At 45.3% G+C, this 24681-nt stretch overlaps 1 protein-coding gene across 1 annotated transcript in view; it reads right to left on the bottom strand.

Moving 5' to 3' along the window:
* MYBBP1A (MYB binding protein 1a) overlaps window positions 1–14444 on the bottom strand; it is a 61027-nt gene extending 46583 nt beyond the window's left edge. Inside the window, exons 1-16 of the mRNA XM_032993729.2 lie at window positions 14262–14444; window positions 14003–14098; window positions 13084–13167; window positions 12616–12690; window positions 12109–12216; window positions 10885–11075; window positions 10437–10604; window positions 9013–9130; window positions 6340–6629; window positions 5303–5410; window positions 4568–4693; window positions 3603–3806; window positions 2859–2967; window positions 2365–2452; window positions 1102–1253; window positions 395–484 (exon numbers count right to left, since the gene is read on the bottom strand). Coding sequence (XP_032849620.2) covers window positions 395–484; window positions 1102–1253; window positions 2365–2452; window positions 2859–2967; window positions 3603–3806; window positions 4568–4693; window positions 5303–5410; window positions 6340–6629; window positions 9013–9130; window positions 10437–10604; window positions 10885–11075; window positions 12109–12216; window positions 12616–12690; window positions 13084–13167; window positions 14003–14098; window positions 14262–14423 — 2169 coding nt within the window. The 5' untranslated portion in view covers window positions 14424–14444. The remainder of the gene's footprint in view (window positions 1–394; window positions 485–1101; window positions 1254–2364; window positions 2453–2858; window positions 2968–3602; window positions 3807–4567; window positions 4694–5302; window positions 5411–6339; window positions 6630–9012; window positions 9131–10436; window positions 10605–10884; window positions 11076–12108; window positions 12217–12615; window positions 12691–13083; window positions 13168–14002; window positions 14099–14261) is intronic.
* Window positions 14445–24681: the final 10237 nt, after the last annotated feature.

The following is a 24681-nucleotide window of genomic DNA, read 5'->3' as shown; positions in this document are numbered from 1 at the left end:
CTCTGCAGTTCTTAAAACCCAAGATCTTAAACTCATATGGCTGGGCATCACAGCAACGATTCACTCTGTGGTTACAAAAATAAATAAATAAATAAATAAAGAAAGAAAGAAAGAAAGAGGCCTTGTGCTAGTTAGAGGATGCAGCCATTTGTTCTCAGGATGTCATCTATTCAACCAGCCATACTTGCAACAGCATTTTTCTACAAGAGACTCATAAACATGCACTTCCAACAAACCATTTGTTTGTTGCACTTTTAAAATAAATATTAATAGAGCAACAGCCCTTTTACTCGAGACAGAGAAATGCAATTACGTCTACAAATACACATCACGAGAAACATTAAACAGTGAAGGTCTGAAGAGTATTTGTCACTGGCAATGGCACATCAGTTACCATGTCCTGTGCAGATTTGATCTTTTTGTCTGATTCCTCCATCACGACAACAGCACTTTCTTCATTTTGCTCTTGGTATGGGTCAAGAACCTGCAAAAGAGAGACGTGTTTTTTCAGTGTTTTGCTTTGATGCATTTCTTGTGTAAAACAGACAGGAATTTTGGCACAGTAAGCCAGCTGAATAATGAAATAGTAAGTAAAGGCATTCAACTTTCTGGCTTAGAATATCATACATGTTAATATGCTAAGTTCTTTCTAGAAGGAACAAAAAAGGTGGAGAAAACTAGAGATTGGTGGCATCACACATTTTGATTTGTTACAAATCAAGTATTAGGTTCATCATATAAAGTACCTGACAGCTCATCTTGTAATTCACATATTACTCTCTCAGAAGGCACCATCTTACTCAGTGGTATGATCAATTCAGACTTTCAGTGTCACTTATTTTTAGCACCTCTGTGCTTAGCCTTTCTAGAAAAAAGACGTTGTTACTATTTATACTCACATGTAACATCTACCAGCTATATAAATTGACCCAAGAATTTCTTCAGTCTAAAACTACCAAAGAATATAGATTAAAGTTAGCAGATCTCAGGCTGCCATTAAAAAAACAACCAAACAAAAAAACAAAAATAAGTGACATGCTTGTGTGTCTGTTAGGGATAAGGCAGGCAAACAGTACAATGCCCTGCTAGTGTCTCACTTACATCCAGGATCAGCCGCAAGCCCCTCTTGGTCAGGTTAGGACATATCCGCACAAACACGCTCTTGGAAATCCGACGTATGAGTAGGCTGGGCTGGGCCAGGAGGAAGAGGAGGATTTCCACCATCACCTCAACCCATCCTGGCTCTGCACTGTCTGCACATGAACAAACAAACAATGACAGGAAGGGGCAAAACCACTGCACTGGCACATCAATAACAGACTGCAGAAAAATTCACCAAGGAAGAGAAGATAATCCTTCTAACTGACCATTAGAAGTACTCACTCAGAAACACAGACCAGAAATAATCAAGTGTGAAGCTAAAGATTGTAGCAGTATTGAAAGGCTACTAACAGTTGGGAGAAACATGCCTGAAATTGTCTTTAGGCCACTGGAAAGCCTTACCAGATAACAAACCTACTATTCATTAAATCATTACCTAGATTAGTGGTTCTGCAAATCATGCAACACCTACCTGGCCACATTCAAGCAATGAGCAGTTAGTCAGCAAAAGTCTATACATTTTATAGTGTTTCCAATGAAATCCGGAGTGACAGCAACCCATGAAAAGTGCTGACATTTGATACTCATCCATTACTCCAAAAGTTTGGGAATCCTGATCTACGCACAACCAAGCCCCCATAGAATTACAGATTTTCACAGTACCCTCAAATTTACACAGAGATTTAAGGATAACAACATGACTGTAGTTAGAGAGGAAGTCAAAAGACCAAACCGGGCTCTCTGCTGGTCAAGTCTCAACCTAGCTCCACAGGCCCTAAACGAGGACAAGCCTCAATCAGCAAACAGGCTGCATCTACACACAGGACACATTTAGTTTGCCCAGAACTTGAACTCTGAAAGTACCAAGTTTCAGGCCTGCTGGCTGTTAAGAGAGCCCACAGCTTTGCCCGGGAAGATACCACCACTTCAGCCAAGCTCTTGGCCAGAACAGAACAAGCACTCAAACAGCTGATCTCCCTTGGACACTGGTCATCTGAACACTGGCCAGTTCCGAAGCTCACCTATCCTTTATGAGGCACACAGAAACACAACCCACTGAGGATGCGGATAGAGCTGGAGCAAGATATGAGAGATTCAGAAAGACAAGGAAAGAGGATGAAGAAGAGGAGTGAACTCTCCTGGGGATAAGTGCATCAAGCCAGAACTCATGCAGTCAGAGTGCTTCGCTAATGCAGAACTGCCATCATCTTTTGACAGACCATTAACAATCCCACTCCATTTCTTTCTGTAGGAAGGACTCACCAGTCTTTTCCTTCTTAGGTTCTTTGCTGAATGCCCTCTCCGTGCAGTTCAAAAGGTCGCTCAGAACATCCATTGTTTCAGACTGACTCTGTTTGATCACAAGCAGACAGTAAACACCCTCTCTGAGTTCCCCACTACCAACAGCAACAGAAGGAACACACCCTGAATCTAAGGACCTCTCTAAATAGGTACAGATATGAGAATCGGCTACTACAACCCCTTTGCAGAAGAAAATATGAAACCAAGTAAAAATTGCTCTACTCAGCAGCAAATCAAGGGCAAAACTAACGCTCAAGCAGAGCTTTGTCCCTGTTAAGTTGCTATCTACGGTCAGTGTAAGAATCAGTTTATTAACTACTGCCATTTGCCCATTTTCAGAAGCCAGAGGCTGTGAAAGACTGGACCTCAACACAAAGAAACTCTCCAGCTCAGTGTTCAGAAAGCCCAGCTATCAGCCCATTTTACACCACTGAAATACACTTCAGAGGTCTTACCTTCAAAAGATGAATGGCCATTAGAAGCAGAAGTTGCTGGAAAGCAATGACTTTGGCACTGTCTGATTTCTTTTCCTTCTTCTGAAGATTCTTCACAGACTGAAGTGTTCTGAAGAAAGAAACTCTTTTGAGTCTTTCACAATGACAACAGCAAGTCCTCTCTTATGATCAGACTAAAAACATGACCAAATCTACAGTACCATTTGCTGTACTTAGCATTTAATTTATTGAAATTAGACATACAGTCTTAACCCAACAGTATCTCACCATGTGTGGCTTATAAAAAAAACTGTGCACTTGGACACAGGCTAGATTTCTAATACCGTAGCCAAGACACAGACCTTTATGGAAAATCAAGCTCAGGAAAGAGCACCAGAAGGTCACTGAAGTTAGTACAGGCATTATTAGGAGAAAATATTAGCAGAACTACAAATCACATTTGGGAGAGGGACTATGAGCAAAACCAGAAAAGGACATGGCCACCTACACACAGACAGAACAGAAAGAAAGGAACGGGGTGATGAGAAACAGAGGCATCCTGAAACCCAACCACAGATGCAGGATACTCAAAGGCAAGAAACAGAACTGCCACTGCCTGTGAAATGGTTCTGCTACAGCAGCCAGAACGGCAGCAGGATGAGTGAATACAATCTCTCTTTTACTGGCCCAAAGAGAGACTAAGACTAGGGCTTTTCCACCTTCCTCACCTCACAAACCCAGCACCCCGCTTCCCAAGCTTCTCACCTCTCCCAGGCACCCCTCTGTCCCTTGGTAAGAGGCTTCACAGCTTTGACATGCTCACAGGAGAGCAGCTTGTTGGCATACTCAACAAGGAGAAAGATCCACAGCTTCCCATCTGCAGTGACACCATGGATGTGCTTCTCCCTCAAGGCTGCAGCCTTTGCTGTATCCCCCAAAACAGTCAAGGTGTTTAAAGTCTGAAGTAACCTGCAAAAAAAAAAAAAAAACAGCCAGTGTGTTACTGTCAGAGGAACCAGATGGCCTCCTCACACGTTCCAAAATAACGCCCACCAGTAGAGCATTCTCATCCCAGAGCTCTGGTCACTCATTGCAACCCAGATTCACAGGGCCTAAGTTTCAACCCATGCACATATCCAAACACAGTAATGTACAGCTCATTGTCTTGGTGTCCCCAAGGACACTGACTATTACTTTTGGCTATTTACCATTCTGTGTCCCACCACATCCTCCGCTTTCCCTCTACTGCTGTTGGAGCACCAAATCACTTAACAGCACCTGTAATTACCAACTCCATCTCCCTCAGTATGGGGAGGACTGCAGAGCCCTCAGCAGCTCACACACGAAGTAGACAGAAAGCCAACAGCAACCTGCACAACTCCACCACCTCTCTCTTGGGTCCTTCTACTTCTAGCGTGCAACAGAAGCAACGAAAATCTTATGGAAAAATCAATCTGAGCTCAACTGTACACCTACCTGATCATCACACACATACTCAGCAGGTTTGCCATGCAAAATCATGTTTTTATTGAAAAAAACTTAAGAGTCTTTGGAAAATTCATCTAGGATCTCCTTTAAAAAAAGCCATTCCCCGGTCCTGGAGTCAAACAAATGCTCTAATCGCAGTTCACAATGTCAAACCTCTCACCCTGATATTCACAGGCTGATCTTATCCTTGGGAAAAAAAATGAGAAATTTCCAAGCTTAAAGCATGCAAGCAAGATCCATACCCAAAGAAGTAGTTTTCTGCCACTGAATGAGCCTGTTCATCTATGGGCTCTGATGGAAGGACATTTGCCTCACGTATTTCAGAAGTCTTTTTCTTAGTCTCAAAGAAAGCATGGAATAAGCAAAATCTAGAATGGACAGAAACAACAACAAAATTTAAGAGCCAGCTTGGTCACAACAAAGCAAAACCAGCCCACGCATGCAAACCAAATAGTGCCACATATTCACCAATTTTTATTCAAGGATGTCCAAGCACTGAAAAAAGTCACTATTTACAGTAAGACCCTTTCCTCAAGGTACACAGGGTACAGAAGAGAGAAGGATGCTCAGGACTTCACAAAAGTGAAATGCTAACACTTGAGGCCACACAATACAATACTCAGATTGTCAGATTTGGGTCATATTCTCCAATATTTACAGATAAATATTAAGAACTGATACAAAGATTCCAAGCAATATCTTCAAGCAGTTGAGGTAACAAGGAACCTAAAATTTACTGAAAATAAATGGGACTAAGGTGATTTTAAGTGCCTGAACTACTTATGACAAGAGTTTGTCCAAGTTTGCAGAAGGTATTCTGAAGCCAAAACCTAGTCTCCTAAATGATTTATGTTATGGAATATATCCACTACTGAATTTGCCCAGTGTCATGGGGACAGCTTACCTGAAATATTGCTGTAGAGCTAAACTGAATTATTCCAAGCACATGTGGCATTAAGCCTTTAAATCATTCTCACCTCGAAATGTCCATCACAAGGCTCTCTTCCTTTTTCACTGGATTTTCAATGATGTTAGCAAGTCGGTGGATGATCCATTTTCTTAATCGAAGAATCTTATGTTGTGCTCTTTCAACAAGGAATTACACAATCAGTAGTTTGAACACACTATCCCAAAATAAACACAACCCACGCAATCCAGGGCAGGAGATGACTTCCACATATTTAGAAGCTTTACACTAAAGATGGCAAAGTTATGTAGTAAGAAAGCAACAGGCACATAAGAGATACAAACTTCCCCAATTTGCTTTTTACTATGCAAAAGACAGTCTATTTATCCCACTGACATGCTGCAGTTTACAAAAAAGCACTTCAAAACTTGCAGTAGTCAGCAGAGTGAGGTTATAGGTGCACAAGTAACACAGACATACTGCTTTAACAGCTTACACCTCCTTTGGAGGAGGCTCCCACAAGTAATCCAGTACCCACAGCACCAAGTTGTGAGTATTCAGCAAGCAGGAACACCAATAAGGACAGAACTTTCTCTTGGGAAGTTTTCCTAGCTGGAAATTGCTACAAATGCCTATCAAGGATATAAGTATTTACAAGCTACTCTTGAGACACAGAAATAGGTGCTTTGCTGTCGGCCAAGTTGATGAGAGCACTCAGGCCAGTTTAGTACTCAGATAAAAGGGATGCACAATTCATACAAAGACCTCAGACTGTAGAGCGAGATGAGAAGCCACTGGACATTTTTGCCAAAGCAATTGTCAGGGTTAGAAAAACAAGAGAAAAGGCTTCTTTGGTGACTCAGTGTCCTTTGGTCAGGCTGACTGGTTCTCACCGTGTTTGTTCTTATTTGTAGAGTTGACACTTGTCCCAGCAAAAGAGTCAGATGTTGGGACTAAACCTTCTGGGACAGAGGAAATAAAACAGGTGACAACTGTCAACTCACAGCAAGGGAACCAGCAAACATAGGCTGTCCAAACCAAGCTTCACACAGACAGCTACTCTAACCACAGAACAGAAGGAGGAAGATGCATCATCTATACACTCACATGTTCACATTTTCCCGGTTCTGTTTTTGCCGGTTACTTGAGAAGTCTAAACAACAGTCAATGTCTGGCCTGAGGAACATGTCTTTGAGCCAGTCAGTGTATTTTTGCAATGCCACTGGCTGCAGATGTCTGACTACCCTGGAAGAGCTGGACAACACTGGATAACCTTGATTGGTGAGAGTAGAGAAGCCGATCATCACTGCCAGCTGCCTCTCCGAGTCATCACAGCTATTCAGAAATTCATCTATATATTCTTCCATCTCTGGAGCAAACTTAAATCGTTCTGGAAGCTGAAAAACACGATCAACCAAGCAGGTTAGGAACCTCACACTGAGTCTGAGTGTCTTCATAAGTATAAATCACAGATTTGACTGCAGTAGGCAAATTAAAGTCACTGAACATTTGTCCTCAGGCATACAGCAGGTCATCACTTTCACCTCATGGTCCTCCTCACACAGGAGCAACCACTGTAAGTAACCACAGAATCCCGTCATGTACCAGCCTCAACCCTTTAATCTGCACCTTCCCAAACAGTCACTCTTCAGCCAGCTGGACCACATGCTGGCCAGTGCAGCTAAGCTTCTAGGGCTGATCAGCTACCATTTTTGGGTGGAAATCCAGGATGTTCCTCGCATCATCTGCCTTAGACTTCCCCTCAATTTGGAAACCTCTCTATGTCGAGTCCAGTCTCATCTAGCAGCCCTGGAGCCACCTGACCTACAGCGGGTAGAGCAAATCCCATCTCCTCTCCCTGGTGTCTCAGAAGTGTTGAGACATTCTTTAAGGAGGGAGAGTTGACACGCGTAACCTAAAAACCATATCCCAAGGTGCCGTTGCTTTGTGCCAAGTCCTATCTGATCCATCAGGCATACAGCTGGCAGGCTGCTGGCCTTGGAACACTGTCCAGCAGCATGCAGAACACCAGGACATGTCCCATCTCACCACACATCCCGTTTCCTTATGGTCTTTCATATCCCACCGTGTTCAATCCCACTTGTTTGCTCTGGACAAAAAACAAAAGCATAACTGAAGAAACCTTAAAGAGGGCAAGCTGTGGCTTCATTCCAAAAATGCAGTGCAATTTCCATAAATTAATAAAACAAGTTGTTTAGTATAGAGTCATGATCAATAGAGTGACCTGGCAGGAGCAAAACCAGTAATGAAAGTCTAGGAAACACTATCCTTATTTATAAGGGGGCTATAAATTCCTAGTAAACTACAAATCCATCCAATTATAAATACCCCTACAAGAAATCTCACACAAATCACAACTTAGCAACCTCCTGCTTCCACTGTTGGAGAGCTCAATACTTGTGCATCAGTGTGAAAACTGGAAGAAAAAGTCCACAAGAGACTGCTGTAAACAGGCTAATAACTCACAACAGGGTTTCATCAATCATCTCTCAACAAAAGCAAATCAAGTACATTTGCTCCCCTGTTGAAAAAAAGCAGATACAGGAAGATAACTGTCAGTAAATATCAGACTCAGGCTTTGTCTAGTTCCATCTTCAACAACAATGAGAATCCCATAAGAAAGTACAAGGTAACAGTATTTGCTTTCCAAAACAAACAACCCGTATCAAGGAACAAAACAAAATAAACCCACAAAACCAACAACAACAAATTCAAACTAAAATCTTTTCTACTTCCTCATGATCAACAGTATCAGGGGTTTCTCTTTCCATTTAGTCAATCATTGTCTTCACTGGATTTGTATGTTTCAGACAGGAATTAAAATTACAAATTTTTTGATGCATAGAAGAACACAGCCTAATTCACTGTGCAACAAGCATAATAAACAAGAAAAGGGAAAACCAAATCAGTGGATAAGCCCTGGAGAAAGTTGGTCCATACAGGGAGGCATGATGGTAAGCATTATTTTCAGAGAAAACCCACACATCTATTGCTGCTTTGATACCAGAACAGAAAGACTGCCAAGTCCTATCCTCCCAAGAGAGGACAATGATTTTTGGGCCATGAGGAGGCTTAGGGTTATGTTACCACAAAAAGCCAAGCCAAACGTTGTTTTTATCAGTATCCTTCTTTTATTCTTCCTCCCTTTACTGCAGGGCTGTGTTGTTTGCTGGCTTCCCAGAAGAGAAGGAATAAGAGGAGTTCCAAAATCCAATTTCCAACTGTAATCTGTGCTTAAACCTCAGACATGCTTACTGAAACTAGCACTAACAAACAAAAGCATGAGTTGTTCCTTTTTGTCTTTGCTTTCAAATGTTCATGCAATACCCAGCACAATGACAGACAAAAAGGAGCTTCTGAGCACATAAAAATCAAAAGGACTGTTAAAGGATGACGTGACATTGTCAATATCCTGAGAGCTGCCCTTCCTCTGCTTCCCCCATCATTAGAGCTGTCTCAGTAACATCAGTGAAAGCAGGTGGGTCAGTGCTGAACAATTTCAGAACCCTTAAAATAAGTCTGAATGATACACACACAAACAGGCAATGGTTATTAAACACAGTCTGTACTCAGCCTGCTGCAACCAGTGGTCATACAATAACCTTGTTTTTAGTAAGAGCCCAAGTTCTAAAATGACATAAACTCTTTGTATATGTAAACATATACAAGATACCATGAAACTAGAATGGGGAGGCAGAGAGGACTTCTGCTCAGGAGAGGGTCTTCAGCCCTGAGCACAAGTACTTCCAGAAGACCTACCTGAGTCGTTATCACATGTTCTCCATAGTGCTGCATCACCTTCCCTTTGAGAACCATCTGTAGCTGATCCAGAGACAACAAGGGGAGAGCACTGCCCAGCAAACGATAGCACGTGTAACTGCGTGGAAACAAAGAAGATTCCCTCAGGTAGAGGCACAGCAGTAAAGCCACACACAGGGGTAGGATGGAGAAGTGGTGGGGCAGGCTACATGGACTGTGCAGGAAGACAGAAGTCAAATTCATGGATCCTGCGTTCAAAAATCCTACTGCCCAAAGCTTTTCTTCTGACTAGTGTAGCTGTTAAGATCTCTCCCCATAGCAGGTCCTTCACTGTCTAGAAACAGATAGGTCCTCACCAGCAGCTCCCTCAGTCTGGATCTCTTCTCCCCAGATACTTAGTTTTTGAGTACATAAATTTACTTAGTTTTGACATCAGGTTTCTGTCAAATTTGATCAGAATTGTCCAATGGGCTCAGGAGTCATTAGATGGACAGGACTAACCTCACTTCTGCAGGAAATCAGGCTAAAAAAGCAGCACTATTGAGCATACAAAGGGTATTTTCAGACTTAAGCCAAGTAAAACAAGACTTAAACTGCTCAGGCTTGGAAAATGGTTCCCTTTCACTGTGATACTCATGTGATATGTTAAGAAAAATTTTTGTAGGTTCACCTCTACAACTTTTAAACTCTTGATCTAAGAAAGATTTAAACCTGGCCACAGACTGCCTTGCTGTGGTCCAAATTAAATCACATTCCCCCAAAATATTCACAGATTTGTAAACAGGATTTTGTAGCATTTTTATACAGCATGAGTCTCACCAGACAAATAATCCTACTAAGATCTAGTATTAGACTTGGAAAAGGAGCTGAAATAGCTCCCGTTATGATGTCAGCCACGGCCATATTCTAGTTAAGAACATGGACCATATCAGAATCCAAACATATCTAGGCATTTTAAATCAGTCCATCCCTCAAAGCTCAAGTCCAGCAGTGTTAGACACAAATTCCAGAACTAGGGTTTGTCGACACAGGAGCTGTCCTTAAACCACACAAAGCCAAATGACTTTCCCTCTCAACCACATAGAAAGGCACAGTACAGCTCCTCTGACAAATCTTGTAGGAGCAAGCTATAGATTTAAGACACCTTTATGCCCAGTGAGGTACATCAACTTTAGGTGCTGTCCTAGTTAAATTTAACCCCAAATTTGTTATATGTCACAATTCTAAGAGAAGCCTTACTAAATCCTGTATTTAGGTTCCCTATAAAGTTTCTTATGAATACTTAAATAACCAAAAGCAAGTGTTCTCACATTGTTCATGAGAAACCATATGCTCCATCCTACCACAGGGCAGCAGCAGAAGGACTGGAGCAATAAATACAAGGATAACATGGAAAACAACAAACAACGTATGTTAAAACAAACCTCACAGGTCCCGACCTCTCCTTCAACAGCCCATTCTCCACACCTTCTTTCCAGAACAGTTCAAAGGCACCTTCCTTCAGTGAAACTTGTAGCAAATCAAACACGACACTGGGCAGTTTCTTGTCCTTCTTCTCAGACTTGGCAGCACTTTGCAGAAGCTCTACAAGTCTAGAAGAAGAAAATAATGTGAGAGATCAGGCCTGGAAGGGGATTGCTGAGGGCCAGATTCATCCTGCTGAAGGACACAGAACACTTCCTGAGCACTGCAGTCTGTGCCTCTTGGGAGAAATGACTGAGCTATAATTTAGGAACCTGAGTAACAGTTAGCACCTAACCCTTAACAGCAATGGCAAATACAAGCAGGTATCAAAACGAAAGCCACATTTCTCTCACTGCTAGCCAAGAGATGGAGAACGTTGCATTTAATGCTCCTTATTTAAGAACTTACCTGGGAATATTTTCCTCATTTACAACAGTAGGTGAGCCAAACAGCTTCTTCAGATTTTTAGGTTTCAGAACACCAGGGAATTGCCGTATGCCCACAAGCAAAAGGTGCAGGTTCTCTGGAGATGTGAAGGCTGAAGCGAGGTCACTTTGCAAGATGCCAAACAGGACCTCCTCAAACACAGTTTCAGGAACCTAGACAGGAATGAAGGTGAAAATATGAGAAACATCTGAGGGCATTTTATTAACTTGCTGTGTAGTATATTCAAAGATCTGCATTGTGGGGCATTTTACTAAAACCTTGCAGAGTTCTGGATATTTAGAAATAGTCTTTATGGTGACACAACCAAAAATAAATAATGGATGCGTCCAGTACTGCCATACAGTCCCCAGGTGCTTAACCATGTGGAGTGGGACAGGATGTTGTCATCAGATTCTGGTCAACTGATTCCAGCTTCAACTGTTCTCTTGCTATCCGACTGCTCCTGTCTGTACAGCCCAGGAAGGAGAAAACACTCTTTTATCAGCTTTTAATCATATATCCCCAAAATAAGTTACCTTTTTCAATAGGATTTGCTGGCAAACAACTCTGTTCAATGGTTTTGGAGGAAAATGAATCCTATGTTTTTATCAACAAAATAAGAAAAGCACAAAAACTGCTTTAATTTGTATTTTTTTAAAGATTGGACTCAAAATACATTTAAACCTATCATCAAGACTAAAAGACACAGCACACTTCCAGACAAAACATTATTTAATGCTGATTTAACACTGTTATCTTTACATCTACAAACAATACCCACACAAAAGAAGAAAATAAACAGACAAACTTATTTCACTACACAGTGAGTTCCTACATCCTTTCACTCCCAACAGCCCAAAATTCAACCTTAGGCCCAAGCTTGCTGCATAAAAAAGAAGGTTTGCTGTCCAGAGTTTTCAGCATACTTTTAAAGAGCAGAGAGGTCTAACATACCACCCAGGCAAGTCAACTAGGAAAAAAACAAATTACAGGTTTGTCCACGATGAAATCAGACTAAGCTAAACCAGAGCACCCTTCTCAGAATAAAAGCATCTGCCCACAGACAATAAAAGAAACTGTTTCCACAGTTTAAACTCACTCTTCCACATCCCCCCCTTTAACTTTCAACTATGAAAAAAATAAGGAAAAAGCAGTCCCCAAAGAAAAGTTCTCCCTCCTCCCACCCACGACGTCCTGTGGCTATACCTCAGACATGATGTCAATAAGAGTTTTGCGAGGGAGATCTCTGAGGTGTGCTTGGTGACGTGCCAGCTGCTGGAGAAGCTGGATGCTCTCCAGCAGAGCTTTCTGGTCCTAGAAAGGAAAGACAAATCAATAACAAAGGACATATACCAAACATTAAGCTGAAGGCTCAGGTATACACCTACTTATAAAAAGAAACCTACAAAACTGCTTCCTGACTGGCCACTCAGTTTTTCCCAAAATGGTGCTTCTGGCTGTATATGACAGCAGATCCCTTCCTTCAAGGAGAGGTAGGAATCTCCTGTGCTATCTGACACAGTTCCAACATTCTAGTCAAGAACAGACATTTAAAAGGCACAAAAAGTCCATGGATAATATAAAAGAAATTAACTGAACTTGATGCTCCAAGTCCCATCTCATTGACTAGCCAGTGATCCACCTTTCTCCCTAGCTCCTCTTTCCATTTCAGACAGCCCTAGAGCCAATACTGACAAACAACAGGAACATTACCTTAACAAGCCGGCCAGACTGAAACAGAGCTACAACTCCAAAAAAGTTTCCAAAAGCAGCATTTCTCACAAGTTTCTGAAAAGTAAAAAAACAACAATAATAATAATTAAAAAGAGAGGCATTAAAAGGCCACTTCACTGAGCAGCTAATTTCACGCTCAGCAGAACAAGATGGCTGGAAGATCTAATCTTGAACACCCTGACATGTGCAGATAACACACAGAAAAGCATCCTCCTGCATTATGCTTAACAACTGTCCTAGATTATCTTTCCATCACACGGACAAATCTCAGCGCCTGATGACAATGTCATCAACTTCCAACTTTCACAAATAATTCCGTTATTTCATTATAGTAATTTGCTTTAGCAAGAACCCCAAAACTAGAATATCCAGGCACCAAGCCACCAAAGAATGGAGAACGGTTAATTTAAACTAGCTGCTAGACAATGCTGCTATAAGCATACTCACCTTTTTCACTTTTTCCAGATTGTGTTTTTCTTTTATCTGTTCCAGGACACTGCACATAGGAATTTCCTCAAAAGCCTGTAAAACCTGAGGAGATAGATGGAATATCTCAGTTTTCAGTTCTTCCACTGAAGTTTCATCAGGTTCAGCCAAAATTAAACTGAACCGTTGTCCAGCGTAGCAGCAGATGTGCTACTTTATCAGACCACAATAGAGACAACTAGATCAGGAAAAGACATCTCAGAAGAAGAACTAGTGCAGACATATCTTATATATTTATACCTGCTGATATTCCTTTTTTATTTTCTCCTCTACACGACATAGCAGGATTAATAATGAGGACCTTTTGCTGCAACTGCACGATGCTGTAACAGAAGCAATCTAACTTTTCAGCATGGGCAAGGCCCTGACCTCAGTGGGAAGAACACAGGCTCTTCTGCATCATCAACTCCTTCAGCGAGGCAAGGTCGGGTCCCACTGGTGATCCCAACGGCTGGCACTCTTTACTGTGTTATGGACTCACACAGCATAGAGAAAAATCACTTGGAAGCATCTGATAAGGGGTTGCCTTTTCAGATCTCCCACATAAACAGTCCAACACCAGGAACAAGGCCAATTTAATAAATCACAATAGTTCCAAATTCAGCCTATCTGAAAACCTGGCCAAAGCTTACACGTTAAGGATGAGACAGAGTTCTGCAGCACAGCGGTGATGCTGGCATAGCTCGTATCTTTATGAGTGCACTGTTTCTGAACCAGAGCAGCACCATTTAGACCCGCACCATGTTCCTAGGCTTGCCGAAGAGCCCCCCCTGCCCCTGCCCGCAGGAGCTGGCTGGCACGGAGCCCTCCAGCCCCTCACAAGCAGCCAAGCGGGGCCCCGGGCGCTGACGGGGGTCGGGACGGGACGGGAAGCACTGACCTGCGCCAGGGCCAGGCTGAAGCCCGGGCGGGCGGCCTCGCGGGTGGCTCCCAGCCCTTCCACCAGGCGCCGGAGGGTGTACTGCAGCTCCTCCTCCTGAAACGCGTTTCCGAGCGTGAGCGGAGGGAAGCGCCACGCCGACCCGCTACCCACCCGCCCCACGGCCCCATCGCCCCGCTACCCGCCCGCCCCACGGCCCCGCCGCCCCGCTACCCGCCCGCCCCACGGCCCCATCGCCCCGGCCCCGGCCCCGCCTCACCTTCCTGCCCTCCCGCAGGTGCCGCAGGAGGCTCTCGGTGGCCGCCAGCCGCACCTCCTGCTCCGGCCTGGCGATGTCCCAGAAGCAGTCGAGGAAGGCGCGGCCCCGCCGCAGCGCCCCGCGGGGGCCGGCGCTGCCGCCCGCCCCGTCCCGCTCCGCCATGCCGCCACGGCCGCACGTGGGGCCGCCGCTGCCCGCCCCGCCTCTTCCGGGGCCGTAGGGCCGCGGGGCCGCCCCCCCAGCGCCGCGTTCCCCTCACCCCACGGGTGGGCTGAACTCGCCGCGGGGGTCCGGAACGCTGCAGCCCCCGCGGGGCACGGAGCGCTCCGCCTGCCCCTGCGCAGCGCGGCGGTGCTGGGGCGGGGGGACGCGACACGTCGTGCTGTGCCGCACCGTCTTTGCGGTTCTGTTACGAAACCCTGAAATAATAGCCTAGAAAAATGAAACCATGCCAAGGCACTTGGTGCCGCGGGTACGTTTTTAAGGACACCGGGAAACTTTGGGCAGCAGGCCCGTTGGCCGCCCGGGCGGCGGCGCTTCCCGACAGGCAGTAGCGTAGGCGGCCCCGGTCCGCGGCCCTGCGGGGCCCGGGGGCTGAGCGCGGCCGCGGATGGCGGCGAGTGGGGCTGCCCGACCCCGGGGAACCGGCGCTGTCACCGCCGTGTCCCGTGTTCGACCTTCCAGCTGTGGGGGGGGGAACGGCAGAGCGAAGGCGCCGCGCAGCACCCCGTTCAGATTCCTTTTTGTCACTGTGGTTACAGGATCTTGCCACCTCTTTAGTAATCTAGTATTAAAAAAAAAAAAAAAAAAGGCAATGATGAGCTTTCCATCCCAGTAGCATCAGCCCATCCCGCGCAAATCTGGTTCCCAAGTTACCTCTTTGTTTTTTGAGGGGAACGTGCTTCTGACCATGGATTTACCACAGCTGTGGACAGTCTCTTGGCTCAGGCCTGGCACGCCTGCGATGTCAGAGTCCCAAACGCCGTTTGGCAGAGAATCAAACAAAGCTACCAGAGCTGATGGATGTGAAAGTTTTGCCTTTTCACTTCAATTGCTGAAAAATGCCAAATCTGCTGCATCTCACTGGTTCCACTGTTACCGGAAAGTGGTAATTAATTCACTCTCTAATACTCAATTTTGGAGTTTTAGAAAGCAGGCATTCCTTATTACAGCGCCAGACACACGGGGGAGAGCTCCTCCCAGTGTGTGTGTGTGAGAATGAAATCAACAACCATTTATACTACCTTAATCATACATATTCACTGCATTTTTATCGTATTCATAACTTTTCCAGAAACTCATTTAGCATATGTTAATTTTTCTTGTGCAGGTCAGTTGGAGTCTTCGGGTGGTCGTTGGGGGTCTTCAGACAAAGGCTCGTAGTCTTCTTCACCGTGTTCGCCAGTTGACCCTTACTGCTGCACAAACTCAGTCCTGTAGTCATGTACACCTTGTCCTTCAGGTCTGGCCTGGTCTGGTTTGTTTCTAGTTTGCAGCTTCTTTGTGTTTCTTTGCACCTGCCACGAGAAGGCCAAACCATCTCCAATAAGATTATTTATGAGTTCTTTATCCTACAGTTATTCCAACTATTCCTCAAAAGATTAGTATTTGTTCTACAGCACAATAGTTAAATGGCTAAAACAGCTTGAATTGATCCTAATAATTCTATTCGTCAAATATCTATTTTCTAATAACCTTAGTTCACAGGTATCACCATGACTTACAAGACGGTGACTGGGCTACACCTCTACCCATCCAGAACCATGATGAAAAGCTGAGGTACTAAAATTAACAACTCACATGAACAGGGTTTGCGGGATTAACCTTCACCAAAGAAAGCAGGAGTTTCAACCTTAAGACAAAGATACTGCCAAGGAGACTGAACAAAACAGGAGGCAAATTCCTCTTGATCAAGCATTACAGAAACATTGTATTTCCACTTTAGTAAGAAAATAAGTAGAAGTGGAATAAAATGTGCTCAAAGGCCAAATCATGTAAAAGGCTAGGACAGGAATTCACTGAGGCTAGAACTACTTAATATAATGAGTGGGCACTCATTAAGGGGTACTGCCAGCTCTGTACACACTAGCAACAGGGACATGCTCTTCCCTACACAGTACTGAGCAGAACAGTCTAGTCTAGGCTTGAGATTTGCAGAGACAATTTACATCTCTTTCTATAAAGATACCCAAGAGGGCAATGACTAAGAACAATTAATTTTGCACCACCTGAGGACTTCCAAGCTACCAACTTTACTGAAGCATCAAGATACCAACAGCACACTAGAACAGTAGCTTCAGCACATACACAGAAATTAAATTCTCAGTGCCTACATGCAAGGTAGGTCTCATGCAGCAGAAACAGTCGATCTCTTGCTTTCGCCTTGTTTTCAAAAGAAAAGTAAAGCATGCTTTGTTGCCTTAACAGAGTAAAATCTAGAATGCCCCCGCTGCATGAGACTTACACTTTTGTGTGCAGGGAAGACCAGGCACAGGTAAACCAATGCACAATTACAACTTGTCAGACACCACAAAGGGTAAACAAATGATGATGCTTTATTCCATTCAAATGTCAATACATTATACTTTCCACAGAAAACAGAAACTTAATAACTGTTTATCTGAAACAATCCAGCCATTTATCTAAATTGTAAACAAAAATCTTTGTCTTCAGTGGCAATTCTCAACATTTTCTTTTTTATTTAAGATTAAAGATAGTTGGTTATAACCTAAAAAAGCTTCTACTTCATCACCATGAATACACCTGCACTATCCATTTCTCCCATGCAAATGAGCACCCTAACTTATCCCACACAGCATAACATACCTCATGCTTATTAACATGGGATATTTTTTCATTCCCTCTTCTTTTTAAAATCTTGCTTTACCAAGCAAACCCTTCACTGCCCATTAAAAGCTTGATTAGAGAAGCCTTTAGCTCTTAAGCAGGCAAGAGTATTCCAAAACTACCAGTCCAGATCCTAGCATTACTATCCAATAGAGTTATCCAAAAAAACATCGTTTCATCTGCTTTTACCCCTTACCTGCTCTGAACTGAACAGTCCTTCCTGAACAAGCATTATGGAGGTTGGACTTGGGCAGTGGTCTGGTTGTTCTCACAGGTCTTCACGTGCTTCCTGGGTGGTCACAGATTCTTGCACTATTTCAGGAGCAGCACTTTCTAGAGATGCAGTGGTGTGGGTAGCAAAAAGAAACTCAGAAGGCTGTCGTGGAGACCAACTTACTGCTTGATCTGCTCCCATCACAAATGATGTGCCTAAAGCTACAGGAGTAAGAGGTTCCAACTGGCTTTCCTCAGCTGAACAGGGTGTATCATTCTTCTCAATATTAGCCAGCAGAAGTTGACTTCTGTTAGAGGGAGGGCTCCCCATGGTTCCATTTTGGCTTTGGGTGATGAACACATCTCATCAACAGTCTGAAACACAGCCTCAAGATTTACTTCAGTCTTGGTTTCATCGGATGTATTCCAAGGCCAGTTAGAGGGCAGAAATTCAGCTGCATAAGGTGACTGCATTGGAGGACTCTGGGAGAAACAAAATACAGCAAACTGTTATATCAATAATTTATAAAGACAGGATGTGTATTGGTTCTGTAAGGCATTGGAAATGAACCAGAGCATTCAACTGAAGTGTTTGTTTACCCAAAAGCTTGAAAGATTGTCTGTTATTTTGAGTTAAAACAGCATGTTTAATTAAAAAAATAAGCTACTACTCTGCTTTCCATTAATGGGTTTACTCTTGGCACACTTGCTTTCTTCTAGTCACTGTCTGTCCTGGAGAGAAAGGAAGGTGACTTACCAGTAGCTGTGTGCTCCTGCAGGTGCACTGTCTGCACACCCTTTGCAGTGCAGGTGTGAGTGTACCCAAGCATTCAAACCAGAGACTTCTAGTCTTAGCACGACTGGTGGCAGCACCTCAGAACCATCCCCTTCACATGGCACGTATGTGGTATAAAGTCATAGAGCAAACCTACCTGCCTTCAGTTCTTATAAAAATCAAGCATTCCTGCTGTGTATAAAAACAGCACAAACCACAAGATTTTTCAGCAAAAGGTAACACATGCTGTAAATGTGCATACGGTCAACGTAATTTGAGGAACTCACTGTTACTTACCGACAATATCTTCTTCCTCTTTAAGGGATTGTCCATATACACATTCACACAGGGGGTGATTCCCAGGAATGCTCTTGTCCCAAAATGAAAAGGAGTTCAGATACCTAGGAAAACAAATACGGTAGAACTGCCCTGTCTGTCAGAGCCCCACACCTGGACACTCCTGTCACAACAGTGTCCCACAAATGCATGACTCCAAGTCTACATAATTTGTATAAAAGCCCCATAAATCTTCAAGTCAGAAACATTTCTTGGAGAACCTGTGGAGGCTGCCTTTGCCATCCCAGAGCAGGTCTGAACGCTACTGAAATATTTCACTATAATGACAAGATAACAGGACACAGTCAACAATCCAATCTTTTTTTTTTAGTAGAATTCATATAACTCAAATAATGTTTAAAGAAGAAAGAAGACAATTAAGACTTTTTCAAAAGGAGCAAGTCCTACCCAAGTGAAATGATAAATCACATTTTAACAGCCAGTGTCTGTACTGCTATTTCTTCTGGAGATGACTCAGAGCTAAAGGACACTGGAAGGGTAATTTCTTCCAACAAGTACAAGTCATAGAATGATGCTGAACAGAAACTTGGGTATATTTAAAATACAATCTTATTTTCGAAGAGATCATGTATGAAGGATTAGTCCTTAGTGCCTAATCATCCTCAGACCTTCTAGCTGAGGTAATGGTTAATAAAAAGTTACTTCCGTACAGGAATAAATTAGAGAACAGGAAGCCACAAGATCACCTACTAAGAAAGCCATATCAGATCAAATGCCAGTGAAGGACTTGGTCTCTCAGCAGCAAGAACATTAGAAGTCCCTGGAGGAAACACCACAAAGAGATGAGATTCCCCTTCCTCTGGGTGTATGAAGTCAAGTGCTGTCACAGATTCATGTAGATGTGCCAGTCTGCAGAGAGCCATAAACTGTGGAGGGTGGGGGGAGAGGGAGGGGGAAGATAAAAGCTGGAATCTGAGAAATTTAGGTTAAGCAAAGTCTTTTCATTAAAGGCAAGCCACATTTATATTTTTATGATACAGGTCTAAACATAATTCCTTTCATTTAATAATTTTTCAGTTGTATTTTTTAAAATACTAACAAGGTGTTTCACTTCTGTTGCATAGCTTGTTCATTGTCTTAAGTAGCCAGGATTTTAAGATCTGGGTTGCCAAGTCAACCCAGATCATCCCTGCCAAAAACCAACCAACCAAACAACCCACCCACACTGCAACTTCCTCTGCCTCTTCTCAGGGGACCTCACCTTGAAGCTGTTATAACACATATCATCTTCTGGGATGCACTGCAGGGTCTCGTACGCATTTCCAATAGGAGAAAGCACCCACACAAAGATACAGTTTCAATCCTTTTTCTTTATCTAGAGAAGGTATGACAAGGATGGCAGGGAGGCAGCAACGAAACAATGAGAAGTGATGAAAGATTGAGAAGTCAGGACTCAAAAGACTAATGGTTTGCTGATCCTTTAGGCTTACCTATAAACTGAACAGCAATATCAGACAGGAGATGTTGAAATCAAACCACATTTTCTCCCATATTTATTTCTTCCATTTCCAGTTACCTCTTGCTTCAGTTCCACAAGGAAATATGGGCAGCTTAATAACAATAATAGCAACAAACAAATAGCAGGGCTACTAGATAATAAAATGAAGGGGAAAAGAAAAAAATCATTGAAATCCAATATATAGTCTCAGTGAACACCTATGATAAAGCAGCAGGGAAATACTGCATTAACGGTAGTGAGTTGCCAGAACTGCTGTTGCAGAAGACAGCAGGAGTTTTCTCTCACAAGACTCATTACTCCTATCCAAGGACACCATCACACTGATCCACGCCCCACTTCAGGAAAACCCAAATGAAACAGAGTATGAAGCCGTACCTGAGCTCCCAGTTTTGTAACCAGTCGTGATGAGAGAGCAGGACAAGTCTCTGAAACTTTGAGTTCAGAAACCTGACGAGAGACACCCCTCGTCAGCCACTACATCTGGGTACAACCATCCATACCCCTGCCGTTCCACGTGGTAATTCCCTGCTGCTTTTTCTGGAGAGCAAACTGCATGCAGACAGACATTTCCTTACTGGCCTTGTCTGCCCCTGTTCCAGTCCTGGCCACCCAACGCTTCCAGCAGCCCAGCGTGCAGTGCCCAAGCACAGCAGCTGGCCTCCAAGTGCCAAGGAACCTGTGCCTGTCTCAACCTCTCCTGAACCTCAAGGGATGCTCTCCGCAAGACTCCGTAAGGACCAGCATGAGGTTTAGGCTTTCTCGTCCAACAGTGCCTGGTTTTCCTGCTGAGACCACAAAGCAGTGTCTGGATCCCACAGAAGCCAGAGGGCTGATGTGGCTTAATGTCTACTGGACTGGGCCAGCAGTTTTGTACAGGCTTTGCCAGTGGTACCTGGTAGTCCACAGCAGGATCAGACAGCCTAAAATGCCCGGCCAAGCACCCTTCAACAGCACCCCACTGAAGTCCTGCAGCTGGTGGAAGAGACCGAGTGGAACAATACAGTGCAAAAGCTCTATTTTTTTTTGTGAAGAATAGTCAAAATGCTTAGTTATCCAGGGATGATTAATTTTAGTGCTTTTGAGGATTTGCGCAAGTGGTTACTGATGATCAACACACAAGCCAAGCGGGTTGATCAATACTGTAGCTGGCTGCAGCCCTCAGCAGAAGTTTGGGGAAGTATCTTCCCCAGAGCACACAAAAGGTAAACGGATCCTATCCCCCAGCTCAGTGAGAACCAACAGCAAACTGCTGTCTGCTGTTCCATCTGCACAGCCCCTGTCACTGCGTTCCAGGAGCAGTGATCTCCGCTACGCTAAGACTCAGAAATCTCAAGAAGTCCTGTCGATCCGTTCCGCATGACATTTGTGTTCTCCTGCTCAGAGACAGCCGGGTACTGGCCTGGCAGAACTGACCTGCGCCACTGCTGGCCTTTGGGCCGCTCACACAGCGGGTTATCAATGAAGCAGAGGTAAAAAATCCGGGAGTCCCAGGGCTCCCAGTTACAGCCGCTGCTGCAAGGCCCCTGCCGCTGGCAGCGTGCGCCTGCCCAGCCAAAGCACTCCTGGACACTGGGCCAGCTGAGCTGGAGTCTCCATAACTGGGAGAATTTAGATAGAGGATATTTTCAATTAAAACCAAAGTTACACTGATATCACAGCTATGAATAGAAAACATGGTTTAAAAAAAAAAAAACGTTAGGCAGTGTGCCTGCTGGAGTCCACAGGGGCTGGGACAGATGGAAATGTTGCTGTAAATCCTATGAAAAAGTTATTTCCAGTAGCTTAAGAAAGCTCTGTGGGTCTGATGATGTTTGGGCTTGATCTTTAAAAAAAAAAAAAAAAAAGAATAATAAAAGATTTGGCATAATTTAAACATATTTTTAAAAGAGAAAGAAATCACTCTCACACACATGCAGCAGGCAGGTAGGTGCGAGTGGAGCTCCACAGCCCGACAGAGAATCCAGCAAGATCAAAGGGAGGAAATTACTGCAGACAGAAAGCTGCCAGGGCCGGCGTGGCTGCAAGTGAAGTGTCCGCATGCAATCTGCAGACCTAAGAACCCCAAAACACTTCGGAAAAACTCCTCCGGGATACCAAAGTCTCTCCCCCCGCCACAGCAAACGCAATTTTTGGCTCCAAAGGCGGGGAGCACGAGGGAACAGAAAACCTGGCACGTCGGCAGTGAAGCCCGGCGGGCTGCCCCACCATTACCTGTGCCACGGAGCGTGGGTGGAGCAGCCGGAGCCACCGGCCCCCCGCGGGGCCGGGATCGCGGGCTCCCCCTCCCGCCCCGCCGCCCGCCTGCAGCGCGGCCCGGCCCCCGGCCCCGGCCCCGGCCCCGGCCCCCGGCCCCCGGCCCCGGCCCCCGGGCCCGGCGGGGGGCTCAGGCTCAGCGGCCCCCGGCCCGGGGAAGGGCTCCGGGCGCTGCCCCTCTCCAGCCCTCACTCATTTCGGCTCAGGAGCCCTCTTGGAGTTGGCTCGGGTCAGGCTGATGTCAGAGGTCTGGAATCCAGCTGTCCTTCCCTCGGACATCACGGAGAGGTGAATAATCCCGGAGGTCAGACCTCTAACCTCAAGGCAAGGTTGGAGCTGGAAGCCCGCGCATCGGTCGGCAGGTGAGGGAGCGCGGCTGCCCGAGGGCCCCGGGAGTCACCGCAAAGCCAGCGCCGGGCCCGGGGAGCCGATCCCCATCGCCCCGCTGCTCGGGGACCCGGAGAGCGAGCCGGTTAACGCGGGGGGTTTTTGTTACACGTGCAACCAAACTAATCCCTGGAGTCACTCCACAGAAATTAATTACGCAAACGAAGAATTGGTCCGCTTTTCTTTAAACTTGTCTGTGTGGTAATGGTTATCTGTTGATAAAGGATTCAGCAAAAACTACAGAAACGTGAAGCATTTTTTTCAACTATGATACTCTACCATTTGCAATTTAAAACACGGGAAATATAAATGCAACACCCGTTTCAGTTTCAAAGACGGGTGACAGTGGTGGGTAGCTCTCTCCTGAGGGGTACGGAGGCACCATCTGCCACCCCGATGCACTCCAGAGAGGGGTGCTGCTGTACCGGGGGCTCGTGTCAGGGCTGTCACCGAGAGACCACCGAGCCCCGTACACTCCGCTATTATCCGCTGCTGTTGTTTCACGGGGGCACCGGTGGCACAGCCAGGAGCGCTCTGAGGAGTATCAAGAGGGATTACAGGGCCCTGGGAGTGGTGATAAGGGACTCTGGAGCACAGGTAGTTTTTTTCATCAGTCCTCCTGGTCAAAGGGAAAGGGTTAGAAAGGACCAGTCGAATCTGTTACGGGACTGGTGCCACAGCCCCGGGTTTGGCTGCTTAGACCATGAGACTCACTTTGAGAAACCTGGGCTGCTGGGGAGAAGGGGAAGAGCATCTTCAGCCACGGCCTTGCCAAGGTGGTGAGCAGGGCTTTAAGATCAAGTTGCTGTGGGAGCGGAACCTCAATCCATCCCAATCCTACCAGCTTGATGCCAGTGCTGGCAGTAGGTGCCCAGAGCCTGGAGAGGGGTCACAGGGCAGCAGGAGAGCTGCTGAGGAGCAGCACAAAGGAATTCCAGCCAGAAAGTCAACTTCATCGGAACCCAACTTAACTGCCTCTCTGCAAACCCTGGTAGCACAGGGAACAAACAAGGAGCCAGAGATGTGCGCACACCTACAGGGCTACAATCTTACTGGCATCACGAAGACATGGTGGGATGTCTCCTGTGCCTGGAGTGTTGGCATGGAAGGAGACAGGCTCTTGAGGAAGCACAGGCAGGGGAGGTGAGGAGGAGGGGGTCACCCTCTGTGTCAGTGTGGTCATTGCTGGAGTGCAGGGAGCTCTGCCTGGGGATGGGTGAGGAGCCGAGAGCTTGTGGGTCAGGATGAAAGGGAGGGCAGGGACAGGAGATGTTATAGTGGGGGTCAGCTACAGGCCACCAACCAGGATGACTGAGCAGATGAGGCTGTGTATGGACAGACAGGAGCAGCCTCATGTTTGCAAGCCGTGGTCCTCGTGGGGGACTTCAAGCACCCCCATATCTGTTAGAGGGACAACACAGCAGGGCATAAGCAATCCAGGAGGTTCCTGGAATGTGTTGATGAGAACTTCCTTCTTCAAGTGATAAAGGAACTAACAAGGAGAGGAGCTGTGCTGGACCTTGTTCTCACCAACAAGGAGGGGCTGGTGGGGAATGTGAAGCTCAAGGGCAGCCTTGGCTGCAGTGACCATGAAATGGTGGAGTTCAGGCCCCTTAGGGCAGCGAGGAGGGTGGACAGCAAGCTCGCTACCCTGGACTCCAGGAGAGCAGCCTTTGGCCTCTTCAGGGATCTGCTTGGCAGAGTAACATGGAATAAAGCCCCAGAGGGAAGAGAGGCCCAAGAAAGCTGGTTGATATTCAAGGATCACCTCCTCCAAGCTCAGGAGCAATGCATCCCAACAAAGAGGAAGCCAGGTAAGAATGCCAAGAGACTGCAAGGATGGACAAGGAGCTCCTGGACAAAATCAGACACAAAAAGGAAGCCTACAGAGGGTGGAAGCAAGGACAGAGAGCCTGGGAGCATATGCTCTATGCCAGCATACTGCAGCTTCCAACCATGTTAAATAAAAAGATACCAAATATAGCACTAAAACCAATTTGCTTCCCAGCAAGAAATTTTGAGAAAGTTTTTAAGGCTTCGGCTTCCTGTTTACAAAAATGCAGACTTTCCATATCTAAAGAATATTAAAGTAATTACTTTATATTAAATACTCTGGCCACTAGATGCTT

Source organism: Tyto alba, unplaced genomic scaffold (assembly GCF_018691265.1).
Source record: "Tyto alba isolate M040663 unplaced genomic scaffold, T.alba_DEE_v4.0 Super-Scaffold_19, whole genome shotgun sequence".
Classification (NCBI taxonomy): domain Eukaryota; kingdom Metazoa; phylum Chordata; class Aves; order Strigiformes; family Tytonidae; genus Tyto; species Tyto alba.
This window is presented reverse-complemented; position numbering and strand designations above follow the sequence as displayed.